The sequence below is a fragment of the Electrona antarctica genome (assembly GCF_951216825.1).
Source record: "Electrona antarctica genome assembly, chromosome: 18".
NCBI classification, from domain to species: Eukaryota; Metazoa; Chordata; class Actinopteri; order Myctophiformes; family Myctophidae; genus Electrona; species Electrona antarctica.
In genome coordinates, this window is record NC_136799.1 from 33402948 (window position 1) to 33420940 (window position 17993).

The 17993-nt window shown below is 45.5% G+C and overlaps 2 protein-coding genes across 7 annotated transcripts in view; both read right to left on the reverse strand.

The window, feature by feature from the left end:
* ttll5 (tubulin tyrosine ligase-like family, member 5) overlaps positions 1–17993 on the reverse strand; it is a 90463-nt gene that overhangs the window by 34289 nt on the left and 38181 nt on the right. For all 6 annotated transcript variants that reach the window (XM_079528988.1, XM_079528990.1, XM_079528992.1 and 3 more), the window contains 7 exons: positions 14895–15012; positions 14301–14447; positions 13971–14065; positions 13700–13848; positions 12836–13378; positions 12256–12455; positions 4699–4835 (listed from right to left, as the gene is read on the reverse strand). In XM_079528988.1, the coding sequence (XP_079385114.1) occupies positions 4699–4835; positions 12256–12455; positions 12836–13378; positions 13700–13848; positions 13971–14065; positions 14301–14447; positions 14895–15012 (1389 nt within the window). The remainder of the gene's footprint in view (positions 1–4698; positions 4836–12255; positions 12456–12835; positions 13379–13699; positions 13849–13970; positions 14066–14300; positions 14448–14894; positions 15013–17993) is intronic.
* LOC306942852 (procathepsin L-like) lies at positions 1979–3007 on the reverse strand (the record flags this gene model as incomplete). The annotated part of the gene is made up of 1 exon (XM_079528997.1): positions 1979–3007. One exon carries the CDS (start codon positions 3005–3007, stop codon positions 1979–1981), a length of 1029 nt encoding a protein of 342 aa, XP_079385123.1.

A 17993-nucleotide genomic window follows, 5' to 3' on the forward strand; every position in this document is an offset into this window, starting at 1 on the left:
TGTGATTAAAATGGCACAATAAATCATAAGGCTATATTTATTTTACTCTGTCACGCTGAAGCTGGTCTGTGTGGCGGTACTGTAGGTACAGTATAGAGCAGGGGTGCCCACACATTTATGACGTGAGATCTTTCAAAATGACCAGCTCAACAAGATCTACCCACTGAAACAATAAGTGTACCATTGCTGAAAATAGTTTAAATATATAATGTACCTGGGGGGGCTTTGGAATAGGGAGAAATTATGACAGGCAGTTTCTGCTGTCAAAATATGTCCCCCCCGTACACAGGTACAGTATGCTCTATACTATAGAGCATACCTGTAGTGTGTACCCACTGAACTCTCCAATTCATTTTTCCCATAGAGATTTACAAAAATATTTATATAAATTTTTCTAAGCCTAGAATCAAGCCATCCATGCAGGATCCAGGTGAATCATGACCATAACACCTTTGATTCTGTGAAAAATAAATAAATATTATTTTATGATATACTACATTTAATAAATAGTACCTTTGTTTAGCGTTTCTCATTTGTTCAAAGAATCAAAGGTTTTATGGTCATGACTCATGCTTGAAAAGGCGGTAAGAGGCCGTTTAAAACGAGCATGCAAGTTTTATTGACAGTGACCAAGTAGGCTAACAATCTACAATGTAACTACTGTACCTATACTTACAGTACAGCAGATTTGATTAAAGTTGATTGCAGGGGCGAAAACGTCATTTGGTGATGAATGTTTGATTGGTTACTGAATTATTATTTATTTTGTGTTTTATATTTTTAGCAAGATAACCGTCATTAGACTGACAACCTAACCCAAACCCCTAACCTAACCCTAACCGCAAGCACGGAGCAGCGCATGTCGGACCAACGCATGTCGGGAGGAAGAGGTGATTTTCTTATGTCGGATCTGCGTACGCACCCCGTCTAGAACAGTGTTTCCCAAACATTGGGTCGCGACTCGCGAGTAAATCATCTTTTTTTTCTCACATGATAAACTATATCATTTCAAAAAGATTAAACAAAATCAAAACATTCCAAAATGTAGTAGTTCAGTTCAACTTCAAGTAGTTCATGAATAAATAAATCAAAAGGTCTAATAAGTTCTGTATGTACTGGACCGATCAGATTGTTGCCATTCTGCCATTGCCAGTATGCCAAGAACATTTTTCACATGTATTGTGTTCAGTGTTTATTTTTATTTTTATTAATAATAATAATCTCACATGCACCTCCAGGGATATGGCAGGTATGGAGTCGTGTGAAACTCCACATTTGGGTCACGACTGACGTCACGTTATATTGGTGACATTGTGGGGTACTGTGATGCCCACACCCCCATACAGTATGTTAATTACGCTGTCGCACAGCGTAACAGAGTTCTTCCGCAACAAATATGGAGTTCTAAACAGCTCCAGACAAGACATCCAAGGATGCTCAGGTAAGCCATGCAGTTATTAGATTGTCTTAATTCTTTATGCAGTCGCATATAAATTGGTCTGTCTATGTTTGTCTGGGGATAATATGATAGCTTTTTTCACATATTTAGATTTTTGAGCGGCGCCGGGCGCTCCAACGTGTGGGGTGCCACGGTACAATAGTGGCAGCCAAGTCTATGGACTTATTATGTAACTTTGATGAGACTTGATGACTTCATCATCATGATAAACGGTGCCGCTGACTTCACACAAGTGTGATTTTTTAATAGATTTTTTTAAATGTAATTGTAATAAACTAGAGGTTCGGCCCTAACCTCTAGTATATCGCACAAATGTTATGCAAAGCTCAGCCAATCACAGCTCAAAGTGACACAAACTCGCAATTGTATGGATGGCTCAGGCTCAAACCTTGCCCGAATATGGAGTCATATGTCACAGATACGTCATAATAACTGAGATGTCAGACTGGCCACGTGAGGTCCGAGATCCAGATGGAGCTGTAAATACAGATATGCCCATCTCCTGACAAGCGTGGGATGCTAGACTAGAGGATAGCTGGCTGCTGTCGCAATTCCACAGTGGTTATTCCTGTCTTTAGCCATGTAGATGTAACCCTCGTCTCCCCACTTCTCGCCCCAGCTGTTCTTGACAATCCAATAGGACTTGCCGTGGTGGTGTCCCTCACCCTTCTGGCCATAACCGACCACCAGCACACCGTGGTTCGGCTCTTCATCTCTACACTTCCCATCATAGTAGATGCCTGACTTGTAGAACTGGAAGGACTCGTGGTCAGCATTGATGGCTACGGACACGGGTCCCACGGCAGCCACAGCCTTCATCAGAGCATGTTCATTGCCACTGGGGATGTCCACAAAGCCGGTGCTATTGGTGGAGCTGGATTTGGGAGCGTAGTGGCACGGCTGCTCGTCCGTCCCGAGGTAAGGGTAGGATTCCTCGGAGTCCAGGCCGTGGTTGTGCTTGACATACTGGAAGGCCTGGTCCATCAGTCCACCTTCGCAGCCTTCGTTACCCTCAGGCCTGGAGCAGTCCACAAGGTTCTGCTCACTCAGAGAGACCAGCGTGCCCGTCTTCCTGAAGTGTTGGCCCTCAAGGGCCCCGGTGGCACTAAATGCCCAGCAGGAACCACAATCACCCTGGTCTTTGACGGGCGTGACGTAGCCCTTTTCCCTCCAGTCGACGGAACGAGGGGGCTCGATGGAGTCGGGCTCCGTGACCCCCTGTTGTTCATGGGACCCGGTGAACTTCCTCTGTTGGCTGCCACTGAAGCCGTTCACCATCTGCCTGAACTCCTTGGGACTCATGTCACCAAAGAGGTTCATTTCCAGACGATAGGTGTGATTGCCCATCGAATTCTCCAGGTTGTGCAATTCAATCTTCCTCAAGTTCTTCTCCCAGACCGTTCTCCTCCAGCCCTCGTCCTTCTCATGATACGTCCTGCTGTGAGAGTTCTTCCAAAGGTTCCAGTGTTCATCCAGCTGTGGGTCTGGTGTGGAGACTGAAAGAACAGCACTGAACAATAATGTCAATACCGCCAGTTTCAGCATCATGGTGACCCGCGAATTGCTTGAAGAGGGTGAAGAATGTAAAGGCTCTAGCGAGTGCTCACAAAGTTCACGAGAGCTGAGAGGAGTGTCACTGTTCTTATATTCATGAAACCCTGCCACCGCCACCATCATGACACGTGATCTAAGCCATTTTTGGTTATATTCAATCTGTCGGATTGGCTGTTCTGAACAACCGCCTTTATATTATGCCCATATATGGAGGCTCCCTGATGTCATCAGTATATGTCCATATACAGTACAGTATAGGCATAATATCGGCTCTTTGTTTCTGGACAACTGGATCTCCATAAATGTCTATACTGGCATATGAGTATTTCTCCTCATAATGAGAACAATGGGATTTATGTTGAACTGGGGAGGGTGTTTAAAGCACGCGGCAACTTAATAGCGTTGTTTCCTTTTATCAGTGGCATCCGTCAGCTGTATCGATTGCTTTAAGAAAAGGGCAACTTCACTAGAAATCACACACTCAACTATCTCAATGAGACTCAAGTCAGCACTTCAATTCAAACAAGCAGCACATTTTTGAATCACACAATAAATGTGATTAAAATGGCACAATAAATCATAAGGCTATATTTATTTTACTCTGTCACGCTGAAGCTGGTCTGTGTGGCGGTACTGTAGGTACAGTATAGAGCAGGGGTGCCCACACATTTATGACGTGAGATCTTTCAAAATGACCAGCTCAACAAGATCTACCCACTGAAACAATAAGTGTACCATTGCTGAAAATAGTTTAAATATATAATGTACCTGGGGGGGCTTTGGAATAGGGAGAAATTATGACAGGCAGTTTCTGCTGTCAAAATATGTCCCCCCCGTACACAGGTACAGTATGCTCTATACTATAGAGCATACCTGTAGTGTGTACCCACTGAACTCTCCAATTCATTTTTCCCATAGAGATTTACAAAAATATTTATATAAATTTTTCTAAGCCTAGAATCAAGCCATCCATGCAGGATCCAGGTGAATCATGACCATAACACCTTTGATTCTGTGAAAAATAAATAAATATTATTTTATGATATACTACATTTAATAAATAGTACCTTTGTTTAGCGTTTCTCATTTGTTCAAAGAATCAAAGGTTTTATGGTCATGACTCACCAGAATCCTGGATGGCTTGATTCTAGGCTTAAAATAATTTATATAAATATTTTTGTAAATCTCTATGGGAAAAATGAATGGTCGATTTTGGTGTGGGTCTAGAAAACCACGCCCACTGCTATGCTCTATACACCGGCCGGCATCTCAGACCCCAGGCTCTCATGGGAGAGAGAAACAACAGTTTGTATTGGCAGAGAATGGTGCTGAGTTGCAATGCACCATACCCTCTGTTCTGCCTTCATGGAGGGCAAACAGCGCACGTGAGCACAATGCTCAGATTTCGCCCCGAAGCATCGCCACAGCTCTTCAAAGGAAACAGAGGCGTAGCTCGTAGTAGCCAAATTAACAGGGTGTGGGGGGGGGGGGGGGGGGGGGTGGACTCCCTGACAGCAGTAACAGCACAATGTATTAGGGTGCTAATACAAGCGTTTTTTCGCCCCCACATGGACATTACAATATCTTCTGCACCTCACGTGAAACAGGAGACTATATAGCTCCTGTTTCACATACTGTGAAACAGGAGCCTTGTTGTGGGCATGGGGCATTGGATTTCTACTTACCCAGCGCTGCTTGCCAGACCCGGGTCAGAGTGAACAGCCTTCAATGGCCCCTGGGTCACTGTGGTAGGACGTACTGGAGGTGTGAAAGTGATGCCGCCTCTACTCAGCACCCCATTGGCCAGGTTTAGGTTGGTCAGCTGTGAGAAGAAATGACTTGGTAAGAAGCGACAGGCTGCAGACACATGGTCAAATACGATCCTAATATTTGATACGCTGTTTTATGGGGCACTACAGCAGTGTTACAGCAGTGTTTAACCTGTCAAATCCATTACTCTGTGACCATTGCTCTAATCAGCACGACATAGGACTAGATGTGATCGTTTCCTTTATTTTCCTGCCACTAGTTGTGTGTCGGGTCCAGGGGCAGTACAGGCTCTATGGGCTAACTGCTAGCAGGGAATTTAGAGTCAGGCTCTTAGTTTTGTTTTATAAAGTGTAGTATATCTACAACAGCAATATAAGCTGTATTTTCATATCGTCCACCACTTTAGCTGGAGATTCCTTCTCCTCCTTCCTCTCTCAAACCGACAGCCTCATGGCTGTCCTCCTGTGTAGACTGCAGAAGTCTCATTTATCTAGAGTGCGCTAGGAAATGTACACAGCACATGGCAGAGCTAGTCTCCGGCTCAGCTCTGAATCCAGGTGGTCCCTCCACACCCCCCCCACCGAAACCCCGCTCCCCCGTTTTCTTCCCCTGACAGCATTGGTTATCATGACTCACCGGGCCAAATCTGTTTACAACTATACATTATCAGCACAATCAGTGCTGCCAGGCCCCTACACCCTACTCCTTACTGCTAAGTGAACATACTGCACCTCTGTCCCGGGCCCCTACACCCTACTGCTAAGTGAACACACCTCTGTCCCGGGCCCCTACACCCTACTCCTTACTGCTAAGTGAACATACTGCACCTCTGTCCCGGGCCCCTACACCCTACTCCTTACTGCTAACTGAACACACCTCTGTCCCGGGCCCCTACACCCTACTCATTACTGCTAACTGAACACACCTCTGTCCCGGGCCCCTACACCCTACTCATTACTGCTAACTGAACACACCTCTGTCCCGGGCCCCTACACCCTACTCATTACTGCTAAGTGAACATACTGCACCTCTGTCCCGGGCCCCTACACCCTACTCATTACTGCTAACTGAACACACCTCTGTCCCGGGCCCCTACACCCTACTCATTACTGCTAAATGAACACACCTCTGTCCCGGGCCCCTACACCCTACTCATTACTGCTAACTGAACACACCTCTGTCCCGGGCCCCTACACCCTACTCATTACTGCTAACTGAACACACCTCTGTCCCGGGCCCCTACACCCTACTCATTACTGCTAACTGAACACACCTCTGTCCTGGCGTACTGCTGCATGTTACGCAAAGAGTTACTATCAGTGCTGAAATGTTATTGACGTGAACAGTTCTCCAGCTGCTGTGGGGCTCCTTTACCTTACCGTGTAAAGTCAATCCTGTGCCAGTTCAACTAAAAAGTGCAAACAAGTGGAAGATGACACTACTGCTGAAACACTTTAAATAAGTTAATAACCTGAAGCATTCTGTGCATGTACATGCTTAGACAATGGATTGGCAATTGCATTCACAGTTTGTAGAATGGGTACAGTTCAAATGAAAGTACAGGTCAATACAAAATCTAAACCAGAAAAAGCAGTAAGACTTGTTTACATCAGGGTTCTCCATTTTCAATTCATCAGAACATTTAAAGACGTACAAATATATATATATATATATATATATATATATATATATATATATATATATATATATATATATACGGTATACAGTACACACTTCTATGGAAAAAAATCAGACTTGTCTGAACTGCGCCAATAATAATACCACGCGTTATTGTAACAGCCAGGCGCAGATGAAAAATGATATTATACTATATATCTGATTGACATTTATACAACTTAAATAAAGATCGGTTTCCCCAGATACAGATACATACAATTGCCGATTATCGGAGCATCTCTAAATGCAATTCCTCATACCAATTACTTGGATTCATGAACATTGCATGCATGAGACCTGTCTGTCTGCGAGCAGCGAGAGAGGGAGAAAGAAAAAAGGAGAGCCATGCAGGCAGAGACATCAGTTCCACTGGTCGCTCGCGGAAAAGTTTACGGACAGAGGATGGACAGAACTGTTTTTATCTTTTGACTGACAAAACATTTAGAGGTTAGGTAGTTCTATCGGGTTGGAATGATTTCAAACACTGTCATTTTTATTTGGAATCGCATCGCAATGGCACGCATTTTCACTCCAAGGAAATGTCGGTCAACCCGACCATTCGAAAACGTCCCCTCATCATGGATACTAATCCTATTATCAACATACAAATTCTAAGTTAACTGACGATGGATAGCTGAGCTGATGCTGAGACAAACATATAGCCTATGATGAATTAAAAGGCTCCAGCCGCTCCACCATGGCAGCAGCAACAGTTTGTGCTGCCTCGCCAAGCCACGTTACATTATTGCTGACATGATTAGACTGAGCCTCACTGATTCCGTGTTTATTATGGTAAACCTTTCATTTCATATCACACCTTAATGCACTCATAGCCTATAACTTAGGTCGCCATCATATAGCCTATGATGAATTAAAAGGCTCCAGCTGCTCCACCATGGCAGCAGCAACAGTTTGTGCTGCCTCGCCAAGCCACGTTACATAATGCACTCATAGCCTAAAACTTAGGTCGCCAGAACAGCAGGCAAAAAAAAGGTAAAAAAATATATTATTATTATTTTTGTTTTTAATTTACACCGCGGTATGTGTTACATAACCACGGTATGGCGATGTTGCACCCAGCCCTACGCCACAGCGCACAGGGGGGGGGGGGTCACTGATGTGCTATCAAAACCAATTGCTTTAAGGTTATTAATCAGTATGGAGTGGTTTACTGTGTCGAATGCCTTTTGGAGGTCTAGCTTGACCATGCCGCAGTATTTGCCAGCATCCATCTCGTGTTTGAGATGGATGGTTGCTCAAATAGAGGAGGCATGCAGTGTCAGTGGAATGGGATGTTCTGAAGCCAGATTGGAATTCGAACATACATTTTTTTATGCCATGATTTGGTAGAAAACAAAGGGTTAGAAGTAAAAAAAGAAATAGCAGGCCTCCAAGCTCAAAACGCACCACATCGGCTATTTTCATTTTTAATTTAATAAAGGTTTTGCCTATGATGACATGCCCAAAATAGGGACAGCAGGGTTAAAGTGGTTAGGCTGAGATCTGGGCAGGTGAACGAATTGTTTGGCTAGTCGTCATGCCAGGAAAAGGGAAATGTCGTGCATTCCTAAATGACAGGTGTTTAAATTAATGCCGCAGTCAACTGAACAGCAGCCAGGTCGGTGAGTTTCTCAGAAACCCGGATGCACGGTTCATTTCTTATCTCCCTAGATCTACAGTGGTTCTCAAAGTGGTGTCCGGGGATCCCCAGGGGTCCTTGAGGGGTATTCCGGGGTTTCCCCAGCAAAATGGGTTAATATAGCGTCAAAATCAACACTTTAACCCAATATATATCAGCTGTTTTTGAAGGGTGCTAGCTATTCCTATATGCACAGTTGTTTGTATGTGTGTCTGTATGATCACGGAATGTGCTCAGCTGATTGGCTGAGAACAGAATGTGATGTATGATGATAAGAGCGCTCCTCACTTCACACTAGTGTGATTTTTAAAATCTTGAAAAAGTTGATCTGCTATTTGAGTATTTTACGAGGATAAAACCAGAAAAAGCACTAAGTATCAGTTGAGAATTGTCGTGGTGCTGGTTCCTGCCAGTTTGAATGAACACTGTGAACATGTTATCTGCTCTGCTATCACACGGATAGGAATTGGAAGGCAGCAGCCAGGCTGCTCTTAATCTAACAAAGTGCCTCCGTTTTGAACTGTGAGGATTTCTCTGCCAGCTACGATGATTACGCTCCATGTGTCTGCTGCAAGCTCCTCTGGGCGTGGCTGCACCGTAAAATCATCAGTACGACTTTAACTCAAGAGCGCGTACGAATGGAACCACATGGACCGCTTTATTGTGTATCCCTTACACCGAGTGTGTTAAAGAACATTCACACAAACACACACACACACACACACACACACACACACACACACACACACACACACACACACACACACACACACACACACACACACACACACACACACACACACACACACACACACACACACACACACACACACACACACACACACACACTTAAAATATAGCTTAGCTTGAGGCTGAGACGTGAATTTTGTGTTGTACCGCGCACACACACGCACACACACAAAATAATTGCTATAGTGTTCTGTCATGCTTGGTCATGTTAGGGCGGTACTGCACACATGCAGGCCTTAAAAGTGTTAAAGAGGTATTATGTGACACATACACGCATTCATGCATGCACACACACACACACACACACACGCTAGCTAAGGCATACGCACCTGTATTTTACGTGGGTAAAAAGAAAAGACTAGTATTGCTCCCCTCATTGGGAAACAATTAGGTCCAACAAATTCTGTAATTACTTAGACCCTGTTAAACTAGTAGTGGAAGAAGTACAAACATCTCTTACTTGAGGTAAAAGTTATAATGCAGAAATACACAGAAAAAGTAACTTTACGTAAAAATACAAAAGTATGCGACACTTTGTGAACTCTCAGTAGACAAAGTATAATATAGGGCTTAATTGGTTAATGTATTTGTATGTTGTGCAATAATAATCTAAATCTGCAGTTTAACAATTTACTAAAGTTTTCAAGTAATTAGTAAAAAAGTACAATATTTGCATCAGAGACGTAGTGGAGTAGAAGTATAGTAAGCAAGTACCCTAAGTATCAAAACATTTATTATAATTACAAAACATACATTAACCACTTCAGCCCAATATACATTTCGCATTGTGAGCTTTTTTTTCTATTTTCACAATATTCTTATACATTTGACAACTTGAAATGGGACATTCTGCATAGTGAGTACTTTCTACTTTTGGTACTTTTAAGTACATTTTGATGCCAATACTTTTGTACTTTTACTCAAGTGTAATTTGAATTCCAGACATTTACTTGTGATGGAGTAGTTCTACATTGCAGTATTTACTTAAGTAAAACATGCGAGTCCTTTTTCCACCACTGGTTCTAATGAGCATCAGTGATTATTAGTCAACCTTCCAAGGTCAGCCAGCGTAACAGGGTGTTAACTTGCCTCCACAGAACTCTCCAGTGAGTTAAATAAGTGAGTTAATGACTCCTAATCTGGGCCTACACAGAAAGGCCAAAGTCTTTAAGTGCAAATGCTCAACTATTCGACTGTGTAAAATAAGACAGCAGCAGCATGCAGCAGCCGGTGCCTGGGATTAACTGTTTGCAGGAATCTCTGCAAAACAGAATATACAAGCAGGAGGAAGCCATAAAAAAAAACCTTCAGTATGTGTGTGGTCCGGTGCCATCACCCCCCAAAAAACCTCCCACAAATGCAGAGGAGGAGGAGGAGGATTAGGAGGAAGGGAGGAAAAGGTGGAATGACGGGTGGTGGTGGGGAGGGGGGGGTGCAAAGAAGCTACACACGCCAAACAACAAACCTTCATGGGTGGAGGGGGGGAAGAGGGGGATAGAAATACGAAAGGGAAGCTTTCTGCCCGGTGCCAATTTGCCACATTCTTCTATTTATAAGCATCAATTACCACAAAAAAGTGGCTGCCTGTTAAGCATCAACAGAAAGGACCCCCCCCCCCCAGCACCACCACCCGGTGCATCTGATAATGAGACCTCACACAGAGCCGGGGCTCAACTGGGCTCACCAAGCGCTTCCACCAGCCAGCTCCTCCGATGCTGCTTCCAGGTTCCACCCTCCTCCCCTACTATACAGCCACACCCCTCTCCTCTCTGCACAGGAACCTGCAGGCTGTGAGCACGCCGTGTCCTCCTGAGCTCACTGGTTCTCAACGTCAGGTCCGGGGAACCACCAGGGGTCCAAATGGACCGTTAAGCCCAAACCACACCAAAGGGTCAAGACGGGACGAGGCGGTTTTAGCGTTCGTCCCAGCGGTGTGATATGTCCTGCTGCACGTCGACCCACGTGATTCAACTGGTTCAATTCAATGGCCCAAACCACATCAATGGGTCGCCATGCATCTACTCGCAACCGTTTGGTTGCAAGGAGTTGCATGGCGACCCATTGGTGTGGTTTGAGCTTTACAGGTCTGTAACTCTGAGAGTGTACGAATGGGTCCATGTGTACACCCTCATAGTACAGTATGAACACTGAGGACTTTACCATGTAGATTGGGGTCCTGTGATTTGAGTCTCTGCCTATGTAAATTGTGCAGCTTTATATGGCAATAACCAACATATGTTGGTTATCCAGATAGGGCTAGATAGTGCAGAGTCGATGGGATGCATGGGGCGGGTCATCCAACCATAGATTAATTGCGTTCATTTTTTTTTATCCAATAAATTTCACAAATTAACTCAGTTAATTTGACAGCCCTATATATATATATATACACAGTATATATATATAATCAAATAGGGGGTCCGTAGCCTAATGCATATCAAGTTGGGGCTCCTTGAATTAAAAACGTTAGAGAATCTAAGTCCTAGCCCACAGGCTGCAGAGGCAGTCTGCAGAGCAGGCTAAGGGGCTGCAGGCGGCGTTTATACCATCCAGCTCAGGATGGCAATGAAATCCCTTTTTTCTGCAGACTCACCAAGGAGTGCACACAGCAGCAAACTACAGAACACGACCATTCTGAAGTTAAGGCGCACGCGCACACGCACGCACGCGCACACGCACACACACACACACACACACACACACACACACACACACACACACGCACGCACACGCACACACACACACACACACACACACACACACACACACACACACACACACACACACACACACACACACACACACACAGAGTGCAGGAGCCTCCGGGAGCTATGTTGTGGAATGAACGAGTGGCTCAGTGTTGTCAATCAGCGCGGGGTCAAGTGCAGGTTCGCGAGCACAAAACAAAGAGGAACACCACAGACCTCACAACGAGACACTCACTGTGGAGCGACGACATCCAGTCTCCAGTCTTTGAAGCGTTATACGTGTCTGCTTACAATTTCGCACGAGTTAAACGCGGTTCCCATTTGATATACGCTGAAATGGGTCATGAGTCAACGTGATGATGAGCCGTTAAGCCTGATTTATACAGAGTCATGTGATAGTGTCCCACGCCGAAAATAGCCAATCAATCCAATGCATCACATCAGGATGCGTTGGGATCACTAACGAATGATTGCTCTCTGATTCACATTGCAATGGCTTTTTGATTATTAGATTAATATAATCTGTGAGAATTTATTTAGACCATGAAACAATGGTAAAATAAATAAATAGCAGTACTTTCCAAGTAGTTGCATGTTGCAAGGAGTTGCATTGGTGTGGACCGGCGTTTAAGGTGATACATCTTTATCAAATAATTGCAATTAGACGATTCTCTAATCATTGCGACAGGCCTACTCACATGCTGCGTCAGCAGGCCAATGTGACTGGAGCTAGTGTAGTGGCGGGCCGCCTGCTTGTCCGCCAGCTTCTGCAGCGCTGAGATGATGGCCTGCTGGTTGGACTGGGCTTGGGCCGACAGGCTGGTCGACTCCTTGGAGACCTGCACCCCCACTGCGGAGTCAGCGGGCTTCAGCTTTGCGGAGCCCCCTCTCTTTATCACTGAGACAAGTGAAGAGGGGAAAATAATGTAAGTAGAGCCAGGACGATATATCGGCATGTATAGGTGGGGGAAAAAGAGCATCAGATCTACGAGCTATCAATTTTATTTATTAATTTTTTATAGGGCTTGTCAAGTTCAGCCTATGCGTATATTTTTCATCTATCAAAAAGTAATTTGTGTTTATTCTAATTCAATGTTGTTGAAATTGAGTCAAAGATTATTCTCTTTTTTTCTCCTCTTTGCAAAATATCAGTAAAATCATCCGTACTGTAATGATCTGTAATCTCCGAAATCGGGATCGGGATGAAACCCCAAAATCTGGCATCGGTCGGCCTCTAAACGTAAGAGCTGAGTGCACGTCATGAGGTGTATTTTTTACCTTGACCCTCAGATGTAGGCCTGGAGAGTTTCTGGCTGTAGATGTGCGCGGCGCTCGGCATGGACGACGAGGCCCCTGCCGGGGAGGAGGTGAAGGACTGGTTCCGCCTCAGCGGTGGTGACGGCCGTGGGACAGACACCGTGCTGGGGGTTAGCAGGGAGGAAGCTGCCCAGATCACCCGTGGCGGCTGGGGAGCGGCCGCGGGCGCAACAGGGGGGCAAGCCGGGGGTCGGTGGGCAGGCAGCGGTGGCACGGAGCGGGAGGCGTGAGACTTGGCCATGGACGGCGTGTAGGCCGGGGGGGGCTGGGAGGGCGGCGGACAGTGGAGAGGGAGGGAGTCGGGGGAGGAGGTGCGGTGGTGCAGCTGGATGTGGGTGGAGCCCAAGGCGGCGGGTAAGGTGGAGGAGTGCTGGGAGGCCTTGACCTCTGACCTCTGGGGGGGTTCAGTGGATATGTGGACAGGAGTCTTGGAGTCCAGGTCTGAGCCGACTCTGAACGAGGAGTCTGAGGCACTGGAGGTCTCTGTGGTCACAGGCTGCAGAGCTGTTCAGAGGAGGAGAGAAGCCAGAGCTCCTTTATCGCCAGTTACTCATTCCATGGGTCTGACACACATTTGTTCTCCCCCAATGAGGGCTAATCATTCGAAGCTGACCTCTCCTTGACACTTCATGACTCAATCCTTTTTGCTTTGCTTCCCCCCCCCCCTCCACCTCTAAGGGTTTACAAATCAAAACACTGAGATTCCCGTTTACTGTGCGTCGTGGAAGGGTGGAAACCCTGAACATTTCCAGGCAACAACATGCACACACATGCGTGTACACACGCGCGTGTACACACGCAGGAGGAAATATGACAGTAACTCACATTTAGGATGTTCACATTTGGCTGCATCTCCCGAGGCGTTTTTCTCACAACACTCTTTCTTGACATTCCTGACTTTTGTTCCTAGGAACACGCTGGCTGATTTATTTCTGTGTGTGTAGAACGTCAGAACTTCCTCCAGATCATTCTCACTGTATAGGAAAAGAAAAGAAAAAACAAAGATAAGAGAAATGGACATGTGTAAAGCAGATTTGGATCGCTGTTCGGTAGCATGTGTAATTGAAACAGTAAGGAGCATGCCAGAACTGCTAACCTTGCTTCGGCCATGTACTCCTGAAACACACTGGGGTTGATGCAATGCTCCTCCTCGCTGCTTTTCTCCTGTCTCTTCACCATATGTTGGGTCTCCTGTGAGGATAACAAGAGGAAGTTAAGACATGCATGAGTCTGTCGAGACGATAAAGTTGTCTCCCATATGCGTATCTCTCTTTCTCTATCACTTCGTCTCTACTCGAACAATGTTGTTGCCGTTTGATTGCAAACGCAAAGACACCGGATAACGCCAAGCGGTGTAATGTAATGATAACGAATTACGCATGTGTGTGTGCACGTGTGTGAGACGAGGAGTCTTGAGAATAGGTACCGTGTCGTAGAGGTGGAGGAACTCCCCCAGCTGGCGGGACAGGATGCGTCTGCGGTCTCGTAGCGGTAGCTGGCGACTGGGCAAAACCATCCTCATGTCCTGTTGAAGGTTACTGGACGCTCTCTTCAGGAAACGAATCATCAGCTCCTGGACGTGACAAACAAGACAATGTGGACAAGTTCAGATGTCGGTGCCTTGACTCACCACGTCGGTCATAAGGATTACTCGTCTCTGCCGCCCGCAATGGCTGAGACGTTCAAATGCAACGGATTGGCATGTGTTCGCGTTAATCCACTCTCCCCAACAAGGGGGTTTTGCGGCCAGTAATGATGATGCAGCGCTGCAGAGACTTTCCAATCTGGCCCTCTTTGAAGAGGACCGCATTTTCTCTTTCCATGTGGCAACAAACACCTCGTACACATTACCACTAGCGAAGTGGTTCGTGTGAGCAACGCAGAGTAATTGAATGGAAAACCAGGCGTAGATAAACATTCAAAACAATGCTGAGTATCCCACCTCCCACCATAAACAAGTACAATGAATGGGGGAAAATGGCAGTTTATGGCAGTAATATAGCAATTACTACTGGCGTACCATTTGCTCATTGTCTCTGTCCGGCCAGGCTGGGGTGGCGTTGGTTTTGCTTTCTGCCAGTAGTCGTAGCTGAACTCGCTGCAGGTAGGAGGAGAAGGCGACCCGGGCCTGCACTTTACTGCAGAACACAAGCAGAAGGAGATGACAGGGTTTTAGGAGCAGTGAACAACTGAACCCACCAGAATGATAGAATGGTAAAGCAACACAAAAGGAATAAAGTCAGTAGATATACTTTGGATGAGATGGGTTATCAGGAATTATACAGTCAATTTGCAACTACTTTCTAGTCTACCATCCCTATTTTGGGAATATACTGTACACACACAGACGGGTGACAAATTAAAGGGAAAACTAACAAATTGTTTTAGTAAGGTGCTGGGCCACCACAGGCCGCAAGAACCACTTTACTGCGACTTGGCAGATTGTACAGGTTTCTGGAACTCCACTGGAGGGATGGAACACCATTCTAAGAGGATATTCCCTTATTTGGCCTTGTGGCGGTGATGGTGGAGCACGCTTTCTAACACGTCTGTTGGAAATCTCCCACCCTCCTGCCCTCCTGTGGGGGCATTGTCATTCTAGAAGAGACCACACCCTTCAGGTTAGAAACCTTTCATTGTAAATGGTAAATAGTGCATTTATATAGCGCCTAATTGTGCATTACATTCACCCATTCACACACACATTCATACACCGATGGCAGCGGAAACCATGCAAGGCACGAACCAGCACATCAGGAGCAATTAGGGGTTCAGCGTCTTGCTCAAGGACACTTCGACACTAACTCTGGGGGAGCCCGGGTTCGAACTGGCAACCTTACGGTTACCATCCAGCCACTCTACCCCTGAGCCACCGCCGCCCGCATAGGATAAAGGTGATCACTCTGAATAACTTTGTATTGAACTGCAGTGAACCTTCCCTCTAAAAGCACAAGTGGACCCAAACCATGGCTGGAAAATGCCCACCACAGCACAACGGAGCCACCGGACCCCCTCACTGCCTACTGCACTATGTAGTTGCTGACACAGTGTGATCACATCCTGCATTGGCATTCTCAGTCACCCGATATTGCACTTTTGACCCAAATTTACAACCCTACTTAAGAATTGAGGTTTTATTTGTCGCTCGCTCGTACAGATTCAAGTGGCGAAATGTTGGTGCAGCATGTCTGCGAGACTCACTGTGCAACAGCAGCAGTAAAATACACTAAAGATAATACTGGGTTACAGAGAAATACAAAGAACAAGAAAATGAAGATGAGAAGTAACAGGCAAGACCCTCGCAACCTCAGCAGCAGTGAGCAGGGATGTGCAACAGGGAGTGTTTAGAATTAGAGGAGGGGGATACTTCAGTATCAGATGGATAGAATTTGTGATGAGATATACACATCTATACAAGCATATTGTCAGTGTTAGCAGCAAAAAAACAAAACAAAATAACCTGCAGCAATGGGGGGATGAACAATGGGGGAAAGAAATTGTGGGGCAATTTAGTATGTATAGGTACAGTATGTACAGTATAGATCAATATAAATAGAAGGTCTGAACATCTATACCAATTTGTTCTGTAAACATTCTACTGAATATATACATGCATCTGGGTGTTTGTTAATAGTCCATTTCTTCCGTCATGTTTAATTTGCTTGCATGGTGAAGGTACGAGTAAAAGGCACTCCATATCGGCGGAACAAGAACGCATGAGAACCATTATAGATCTCCCATGGATTTTACCAGTGATTTATTCCAAAAAGCAAACACTATTTCCTGATGTTTTCCCATAGATGGAAATGCAGATGTCACTTCCTATTCCTGTTAAAACACTCCTGCCTCTTGCCATCGAAGATTAAAAGGCAAATTGTGCCTGCTCAGCATCATATGGAGAATCATATGGGCCCATCATATGATAGGATGTACATTTCTTAAAGGTATCATGCAGTACACCTGTATGGAAGCTTCTGCGTTCGTTCCTCAGACAGACAGATATACTGTAGCTGTACACTCTTACTCCTCTCTTTCTCTCTCACTCACACACTCCCACCCCACACACACACACACACACACACACACACACACACACACACACACACACACACACACACACACACACACACACACACACACACACACACACACACACACACACACACACACACACACACACACACACACACACACACACACACACAACAAACATACACCCACGCACACGCACACCACAATTATCTTTTTTCTTTTTCACTTCCCTGACAGCTCATAATAAATAATCTCATCTAGGGCTCCAGCCAATTCCCTTGGAACTGACAGCGAGTGTTGTTTTGGCTTCTTATTGGAATCTCTACTACATGTCTTACAACAGAAAGCAAGCAGCAACACACATTCTGTGCATTCTGCTTGCTTACTGAGAGAAAACAAAAACAGGTTATGTGTCGCTTTCAACTAGCGACTGTTGTTGGAGGCACAGTGTGACTTGTCTTCCACCGGTATCGAAACCTGATGAATTGTTTTTGTGGCCCGAGTGAACCTGAAAGGGGGTACTGTCAGTACACCGTACAGTGAACCTGAAAGGGGGTACTGTCAGTACCCGAGTGAACCTGAAAGGGGGTACTGTCAGTACACCGACGCAGGAAAATAATGTTTTGGAAAAAGCTGTCAAACACAAACAATGATATACTGTACTATAATTGCCCGGCTCCGTTCGCAGCCCTGGCACGTGCTGAGGAATTTCTACGAACTCAGACTTGTTAATGTAATTCCTCCTCAAATTACAATTTCAGTCCCACTTTTAAAATCAATACAAGACTGGAGCCTTTGTTCCACTTTAGACAGAAGTATGTGATATTTATTAATGTCACTGCAAAAACAAAAAAAAGGAGGAGAAATCTAAATGGCTGAAGCGTGGCACGTTGCATAATAAACGGGCGAGCGGAGGCAGCTATCCAAGTCTTTCCTGGACTCTCTAAAACAAAGACAGCCTGACTCCTGCAATTAGCAAAGCCAATCACGGGCAGCGTCTCTCAAGCGGTGGTCTCCGCGCGGAGCTAAAGGCTGACGCGTACACAGTAGAACTGGGCTGGCTCCGGACCCCTGATCTTCCACATGG